The 9090-nt window shown below is 40.8% G+C and overlaps 2 protein-coding genes across 2 annotated transcripts; both read left to right on the top strand.

Annotated features, from left to right (window-relative positions):
* Nucleotides 1-1631: 1631 nt before the first annotated feature.
* On the top strand, nt 1632-2057 carry LOC128378522 (phosphoinositide-interacting protein-like). Its single transcript, XM_053338082.1, has one exon. The coding sequence runs from the start codon at nt 1632-1634 to the stop codon at nt 2055-2057; it is 426 nt and encodes a 141-aa protein (XP_053194057.1).
* A 1865-nt stretch (nt 2058-3922) lies between these two features.
* Nucleotides 3923-6125, top strand: si:dkeyp-72e1.6 (transmembrane protein 238-like). Its single transcript, XM_053337713.1, has 2 exons — nt 3923-4574; nt 5769-6125. The coding sequence occupies exon 1, from the start codon at nt 4048-4050 to the stop codon at nt 4522-4524; it is 477 nt and encodes a 158-aa protein (XP_053193688.1). The 5' UTR covers nt 3923-4047; the 3' UTR covers nt 4525-4574; nt 5769-6125.
* The last annotated feature ends 2965 nt before the right edge of the window (nt 6126-9090 follow it).

The raw sequence follows: 9090 nt of genomic DNA, 5'->3' as shown, positions 1-9090 counted from the left end.
ATTCATAAATTCATCATCAGTCTTTAATACATGTTTGATTAATCCTACAGAAAAAAGACATTTATAACCTATTACTAATTATTTCTAATACTATTTTATAGATTATGATGAATATGATATGTTTGAATGCTGATTTTTGAATTTATTTAATATACACTAGTGAAATGTGTACATTTGCATTTAAAAATGTGTATCATCTGCACAAAAATAAATGTAAAAAAGCATTTTATTTTCATGTTTGTATACTGTGGGTCACATTAGGAAAAGTATAAGAAACGTGTACAGTGTTTTTTAAAACTCTGTAGCAGAATGTCACTGTCCTGTTTAATGCAAGAGGCTCACAGTGTGGTGATGCTGGGTGGGTGGGTGGGTGGGTGTGTGGGTGGAGGGGCATCTCTGGGCGTGGCTTTGCTGGGTGCAGTTGTCTAGCAGCAGTCAGTCTGTGGTCAGCGTCAGTCCAACAGGGAGATAAACTGAAAGGCTTTAGGTAAGATGGAGATTTACTGTTATATCATTTCATACATAAATATGTCTTTTACAGCTGAGTCGAGTTAAAGATTCTTAACCGTGTTCATATGAATCCATACAGCACATCTATACAACAGTCTGTATTGTCACTGTCACACTGAGAAGATGCTGTAGTTACTGTTGTAACTGTAGGACAGTTTATATCATGTTCAGCCTTCTTGTACTTTTGTGTTTGATTTTTCATACAAAAACGTTCCTGATTGTTTTTCCCGCTCAATCTAGGACAGTATACTGTATTTAAAATAGTTCAATTATCTTGTTAAATAATAAATCAGGCAAGGAACCTTTGCTCTAGGTCAAGTATACACACACCACGGTGCTGCCAGAATCTCTCACTAGAGCACCAAATGTGTGTTAATCCACAGCTGAAAATAGTCCTCAATAAATGCACTGTTCCCTTGAGTATCATCTGATAAAAACTACAGTCAGCAGTTTTAGGAAATGAATGAGACTACAAATGTGAGCAGCTCTGTGTGGTTTTAGATAAATGCTAATGTCAGCATAATTTAGTGTGTTAACTAGCAGTAATTAGTACTAAAAATCTAAAGTAGAGCTGAAGTTGATGTAGCGTCACTGGGTTTGCAGGGTTTTTGGTTATAACACAAAGTATTGGACATTTGATTTATTTTCGGGCTTTTTCGCCTTTATTTTGATAGTAGCTGGCAGAGAGGCCAACAGGAAACAGGAAGAGAGAGGGAGAGAAAGGGGGGAATGACCTGAAGCATAGGTCCCCTTCTGCAGTGGAACCAGGGATGCTGCCTTTAAGTGTTATGCACGGTAACCTGATGATGTCACTAGATGAATTATCAAAGTTATTATAATTTATCCTGAGTACAACATGAATCAGAAGTTCATGTCAATCCATCCAACACAATATTTCCATCTGCACCAAAGTAGTGACCAACCAACCATCAAAAAATAGAAGTTTAAAAAGTTGTAGATGTATATCTTCAATAGGAATCAATGGGTTTAGAATTGAGAGCCTAGCATGGGGAAGGTATTAAGAGATGGACGTTGGTTTCATTGGGAGGAAAAATATCAAACACTAAATATTGTGCAGCCATCAGACTTTGATGTCTAACCTGAGCCATGTTATCTCCAGTATGATGATGATGATGATGATGAAGATGATGATGCTCTCCACAGCAGTCACCACACCAACCATGGATCCTTCCTCCCAGGATGGAGAGGACACTGAAGCCTCCACACCTCTCAACCCTGTCCAGGAGTCCGCTCACCATCGGGACGTAACAGCCGCATCCTGCTGGCTGCTCTACATGAAGCCCATGGTTGCCATCAGTATCGGCACGCTGCTGTTTGTATCAGGCACAGCTCTGTCCCTGCTCTACTTCACCCAGGTGGGAAATGTCTCCTATCTTCTGGGGCCTCTGTTCCTCTCTGTGGGTCTGATGTTCCTGGTTACTGGTCTGGTTTGGGTCCCTGTGCTCAAACAGAGTCTGGAGCACATGGCGCTTACTAAGGTCAACCATGGCACTCCAGGACTCCAAGTGGACCACAAACACCACTGATGGTGAACTCAGACTGGAACCTTTGTTTCTTTTCTGTATTTTATTTCATGAAAATGTCAAAATGTTGCAGTAAAAACGGTGGAGTTTGTATTTCCTCTCACACACACGGCTCATTTTCTGGTGTCCATCTGTCTCGCTGTGATGCATACTCTCTGCTCTCTCTCTGTTATTTATTTATTGTGGCTGCTGGCTGGCCTGTGTAATCCTTTAGAACAGGATTAACCAGGCAGAGAAATGCCAGTGGACATATCCATCTCTGATTGTTCTGACATCAACATGGCCACCCAATGTAGACCACCCAAACCCCACCCCTACACACACACACACACACACACACACACACACACACACACACACACACACACACACACACACACACATTTCAGCTTTGTGCTATGGCTGTAGGCCAAAGTGAATGAAATGATCTGACATGGTCTAACCTGCAGTCCATCTGTCTACATGCAGACATCCTGCACAGATGCATGAATATCAGTTCAAGTAGAATGTTGGTTAGAATGTTTCACGTCATTATGTTTGTGTTTCTGTTCATGGATGAATGGGTTTGTTGATTCATTTTATTTTATTCTATTTGGGGGGGGGGGGGGGGGGGGGGGCTAGAGCAGCTTTTCTGAATTTGATGGACCTCTCCTCTCCCTATGCAGTGCATACTTTCGACCACTCAGCTGTCAGTACCTACAGTACACCCATCTGTCTGCACTGTAGATTCTTACATGCAGATTAAGACCAATAAACTGTAGCAGCTGAATCTACTGCTGCTGATTCTGCTTCTGCTAGTCCTGAGTCTGCTAGTCCTGAGTCTGCTAGTCCTGCTAGTCCTGAGTCTGCTAGTCCTGCTAGTCCTGAGTCTGCTAGTCCTGCTAGTCCCGAGCCTGCTAGTCCTGCTAGTCCCGAGCCTGCTAATCCTGCTAGTCCTGAGTCTGCTAGTCCTGCTAGTCCTGAGTCTGCTAGTCCTGCTGGTCCCGAGCCTGCTAGTCCTGCTAGTCCCGAGCCTGCTAATCCTGCTAGTCCTGAGTCTGCTAGTCCTGAGTCTGCTGGTCCTGATGCTTCTGGTCCTGATGCTGCTGGTCCTGATGCTGCTGGTCCTGAGTCTGCTGGTCCTGAGTCTACTCCTGCTGATTGTGTTGCTCTGGAACAGCTGATGGATGGAGATGGGAGGTGGATGGGCCTTTCAGATGTTTTATTACAGAAAGTGTATGAAACCTATGATCAAAACACCCATAATGTTACTTAAAGATGGAATTATAGTAAAAATAAAGTATTCTCCTTTTTGCTGGGGACCCCCTGGAACCACCTGAAGGCCCCCTGGCGGTCCCCGGACCCCACTTTAAGAACCATTGGTTTAAACTGCTTAGAAGTTATTACAGCACACAGAGTAGCTGACCTGCTGTTTGTCTGAGTCTGTTTCATGTCAGGTAAGAGGATTTATTTTAATAGTGAGTATGAACAGTGTGCATAAAGATCATTGTGTTATTTCCACCTTACAAAGCTACTGTGTGTGTGCTGTATGGTTCTGTTATTTAAACTAAAACTATATCCACTGTATAACATACTCCATACATGAACTCATTATTATCAGCCTCACTGACACTGGCATGCAGGTAACCTCATGTGTTCTTCCTCAGATGTTTGCCTGTGGACAGGTGAGGTGGGTATTTCACAATAAGAGCACTGAAACAAGACTGTGGGTGACTCACAAACAATGACAATAAAACCTGCAGCGGAGTCAATAGTCTATTCTAAGAGTCCTGGCCAGGTAGATCTCCCGGCCCCTCCTCCAGTGGGTGCACCATGCCCCTCCTCTATGAGTCTCAGTCAGACGACCTGAGCCACACAGAGCGCCTCACCTGGCTCACCTTACAGCCACTCTGAAACTCAATGCCACGCCATAAAGCCAGGAAATAAGCAGGTATTGTGAGAGACCCCCGTGTCTCTCTGGAGTCATATAGGCCTACTGAGTGTGTGTGTTGATATGGAACCAGAGTACCGGGGCCTGGGTCGCTGTGCGGGCTGCTTCTGGCTCGCCGTAGCCTTTGACATAGTAGGACTGCTGGTGCTTCTCATCGGTGTGTTCGTCAACGTGTTTTTCTATGACCTGCTCATCTACGCGGGCGCCATCGTCATCTTCCTCAGCCTCATCTGGTGGGTGTTTTGGTACTCTGGGAATATCGAAGTTCCCCCGGCAGAGCTGGAGGATGATGTGGGCTTATTGAAGAAGGATAAGGGGGGGTTGAGCGGGGTTGTGAGGCGTCTTTCCAGCAGAGTGTCCAGCAGCATCAGGAACTCATTCCGGAGGAACGGAGGACCGTCCCGCGTGCAGAGGTCAGCTACCAGGCAGGCAGCGGCACCGCAGGGGGAGCAAGTGGCAGTTGCTATGGCAACGGTAACCCCGCATGAGGATACCCCGCAAGCTACTGTTTCTACAGAGGCGGCCAGTGACGTTGTGTAGAGATGCACACAGCTACAGAGAGACCTGACCTGCATGATGTAGGCCGACAGGTGACGACTTAACACTAGGCTATATGTAATCATTTTAGCAACCAATGAATTATGTATTATGGAAAGCTGACACTTTTATTTGTCAGATCTATTTATTTAAACAGTCATGATAACTCAACCTTTCTTGCGCATGTGGCTTGGATTAAAAAAAAGTGAGGTCAAATTCTCCCGTGCTTCCCTACAACTGTTATAAACTAGTCACCAACATGTCTGACATGTCCTATTTATTTTCAGTATATTCTTTTTACTTCTACTAGGTTCATATTTTCTGTAAGTTTATCTTCCTGTGTGATGGTGTAACAGCTGCTTCACAGCCTTCTCACTGGAGTAGCTTACAAAGCGGGTTTATTCTAATGAGAATAAGAAAGAGATCCATAATTGAAAGAAATCTTGTTTTATTTGTATATAATGTATTATTATTATTATTATTTATTTAACCTAAAACTGAATGAGCAAATGTGTGTATTTGTAGGTCATTATTCAGGTCATTAAAACCACTAAATTCACACTTTAGCAGTTAGTGTCCTCAATAATAGCTGAGATCCTGCATGTGACCTTTTCTCCTAAATAGAAACACATATCAAACTAAGGTTAAGCCAACAAATGTTTCATTCACTAAACATGAATATTAGAATATTAAATAGTATTTAAATGACAACAAAGTGAAGTTTCATTGCATGGTATTTTGTGTGTTTGTGACTTTGATCAATATGGGACATGATAAAACTAATACATCCAAAATGTTTTAGGGTTATAGACCCAAAAGTAATCATAGATCTAATTTAAATCTATTTGAACCTGGTTGGATGATTAGTTAAATAAAGGTTAGAACCATGGGAAAGGTCTCATTTAAAAACGTGTCATCCTATCTGAGTATAATTTAATTTTCTTTCAGTTTGTAGTTTAAATAAGGAACTGAAAGGACTATCTGTGGCCATGGTAGTAAAAAGCTCTTATCACTAGATAATTATTAACTATAGTTCATGCTGCTCACTCAAAGTCAAGCCTAGTTTAAACAATAGCAACAGCATACCTTAAACTTCCTTGAAAACTTTATCATTCACAGATTGATGTAAAAGTCTCTGATAAAAGGCAAATAAATGACTTTGTGATCACCACTAAATAATACATTACTTATCTCTGCACAGTGGAGAAGCTTTAATAATCATCTTTTATCCATTTTCTAACTCACAGACACTGGAGTAGATCCTCACAGCACTGAACTGAAGAGAGCTCGTCCTGCAGTGTCTTCAGCTGGCTCCATGTGATGCTCTTTTTTACTGTTTGTGTGTTTAATTAATTAATTCAAATTAATTATGAAGCACTGTTGAGTCTGTACTAAAGACTGTTAAAATTGTATATTTTCCTATTAAATGTGATGTTTTTAATCAGTATGTCAGATTTCTGTGTCCAGATTCAGTCTGTTTGAGATGAATACACATTGTTAAATATCTAGGACAGGCCTGCACCATCAGTTGAGTCACACACACACACACACACACACACACACACACACACACACACACACACACACACACACACACACACACACACACAGGAAATTCTTAAATCACAATTTCATTTCACTATTAGGTTATGGCCTCCCAACAATAAACATGTGTGGGGGGAGGCCACTTCCTTTTAATCTATTTAAGAGTGTCAGTTTAAAGCTTCATCCACAGGTAGACTACATAACTGAAACAGAGAAGATGTTTTGTTTATGATGATTTATGATTAAAACTCTGGACAGGAAAACTTAAACTCATGTATAAAAGCCTTAAAAAATCAGGCTCCTCAGGTGTTCAGCTCAGGGTTTCTGGCTAGGAAACACAAAGTGCATCTACTGGGAATTGTAACTGAGATCAACATGTGGAACTCTTTATCCACAGAACTCTAAATGGACCATGACTGGGAGCATTTTAAACTGTTTCTAAAGAGGGATCAGTCATGTAGTCATGGGTGATTTGCTGCTTGCTTTCTAAAACTTATGGCATATTTGTGAGTTGTTTGTGTTTTGTGTTGTTTTTTTATGTACTTTTTGTGTTGAGTTTTATTTTGTAATGTGTGCATATGTGTTATTGAGTTTTGTTTGTTGAGCTTAAATGTGTGTGTATGTGTATTGTTGAATCTCGTGCAGTTCCACATGTATTTCACTGTTTAAACATGTAATGTAATCAACAGACAGAGAGCTGCTGTGGAAAGAAAGGTGTAGCTGGCAGCAGGCTTTCTTGTTCCCACCCATGATGATAAGAGCCTCAGTGTCTAACCTTTGGAACAGGCTGGCTTTATTGTGCTGCTGTTTCCTCTGACAGTAGCTGCACTCTACTTCCATACTGTCTGTCTGCACGAGACATTAATGTCAACCAAGTACACTTAACTTTTAATGTGAAATTACTAGAGGTTAAAAAAGTATATCAGCTTTACTTCAATAAACATATCAAGATAATATTCCATTTAATGTGACACATTTGTTTTGTTCTGTCATATTCTAATGTTATTCTACATCAGTGTCTCAGTGAGGCAGTATTAGCTGAGCTTGAGATAGAGATCAAATTTCCTGGTGAGTAATGTGAGTTTTATTGTTATTTTTTCATTTTAATCTTTTTCCGCAGTACATTTATTACAGCCATAATCATCACAAATAGACTGTATGTAATGTTACCAGATTACAAAGGGGGGGGGGGGGGCAACAACAATACAATTACAAATAAGTAACTACATTTATATTGTGTCTATATAATTGTAAAAGCTCTAAAATAAAATAAGATGGTATTTTTGTGTGTTTTTCAGTGATCATCCATAGTTAGTGGAGTTAGTTCATTTATGAGTTAAGCGCTATATAAGTTCCGCCACCAGATGGTGCTGTTGAGGCGATAAGAGACCATTAGTAAAAGCGTTGACAGAAGAAGGAAACTCAAATCAGGGGAGTTGTTGTTGTACCCAGCATGAGAGTCTACATGCTAGCTGATGTAGCAGCTGAGGACACACTAGTGGATTATAAAGTGAATATTTCCTACTTTATATTGTGTGACTGACAATCCGGCTTGTGAATGAATCCTGGGCTGCAATATGTAGGCTACATTTTAATTTTCCATCTCCAAAACTGAAAACCTTTTTTAAAAGTGTCCTCAGTATTTTGTCTTAATGAGGGTTGTGTCTTTGTAAATTGTAGGCCTACTTGTCCTGTATTTTTCTAGCTATGTCTAGTGGTGGTAGCGAAGTACTGTACATACTGTATAGTACACAATAAAATGGCTAGTGAATATGAAGAAAATGTGTGCACTGACCAATGATATTCCTGCCCTCCATTGTTTTCATTGATCAACTATTTGACCTTCTCTTTTCAAGATCCTCAGCTTTAACCGTTTGTTTTTCGTAATGACTAAAAGTTGTAAAATTACGCAGTGCAGTGTATATTAGTCTACATATATGGCAGTCGTTAATGAGAAGTGTTTTGAAAAAGACACAGGCTAATGCTTCAATTGTCCAAATCAAAAGCTTTTTTTTTCTTCTTTGAATTAATACAAGTTATGGATGGCTTGTCCTAGATTTGGACAGAATAAATCAAAATGCCCACGTTGGGGCTCATGCAATATAAACGGAAAACACAGAATAAAAACGACAAACAAAACAAAAGTTTACTATATAAATAAAAACCATATATACTATAGACAAGGAATTGATAGATTTTATATCATATAGTTTACTAATTAATGCATTTGTGAGGAAAACGATTAAACCGGAAGTGCGTTCGCGATTTTATTTTGAAATGTATCCCGTGCATTTCCTGTCCTGACAGTGGAGCCTGCGGTGGTAGAGACCTCACAGTGGAGGCCAGCAACCAGGACCTCTTGGACAGTCCCGACACTGATATCGGTCTGACCGGCCCATAAAACGATTGACACTGGGCTGGCCCAATCACATTGTTAAACACCGACTCCTCTCGCTTTGGTCCTGCCTGTCTAATGTATTCGGCAAATAGAAAGTCAGCGCTAGAGTTTGTTTTCTAACCACCCGCCCGTTGAAACTCCTCCTCCCTTTGGCTCGGTGCGCCGGTGTGGAGATGCGTGCAGTCAGTGGAGTGAGGGATGGAGAGGAAACGTAAAGGAGGCGCAGAGAAACTGTGAGACAAAAAGAAACTTGCATTTCAAGCAAACGCTGCCAAATGTGCAAAAATGAGCGACATGTTTGCCATGGCAGGGCCTTCATCAGCTCCCGTGGCTGATGACACTCAACAGGAGCATGTAGAACCTGCGGTAAGCTGGACTGCTTTCAGCTCCTTGGTAAAATAAATAAATGAATAATTATAATTGAATAATTAAATGTTCTATGGCCAAGTTAGTTTGTATTGTAAACGCAGGTAAAATTAGCAAACGTCCTACCACTAGCAGCTATTTCTAAGACACTGTGTGTACACTGACTGGATTAGAAAATAAGCCTAGGTTAGTACTTTTATGTCTTCCATCCTGAACTAAATAGTCTTGAATGTGAGAACACTTTTTAAAACCACCATTCA

The sequence above is a fragment of the Scomber japonicus genome, chromosome 18 (genome assembly GCF_027409825.1).
Source record: "Scomber japonicus isolate fScoJap1 chromosome 18, fScoJap1.pri, whole genome shotgun sequence".
NCBI classification, from domain to species: Eukaryota; Metazoa; Chordata; class Actinopteri; order Scombriformes; family Scombridae; genus Scomber; species Scomber japonicus.
This window is presented reverse-complemented; position numbering and strand designations above follow the sequence as displayed.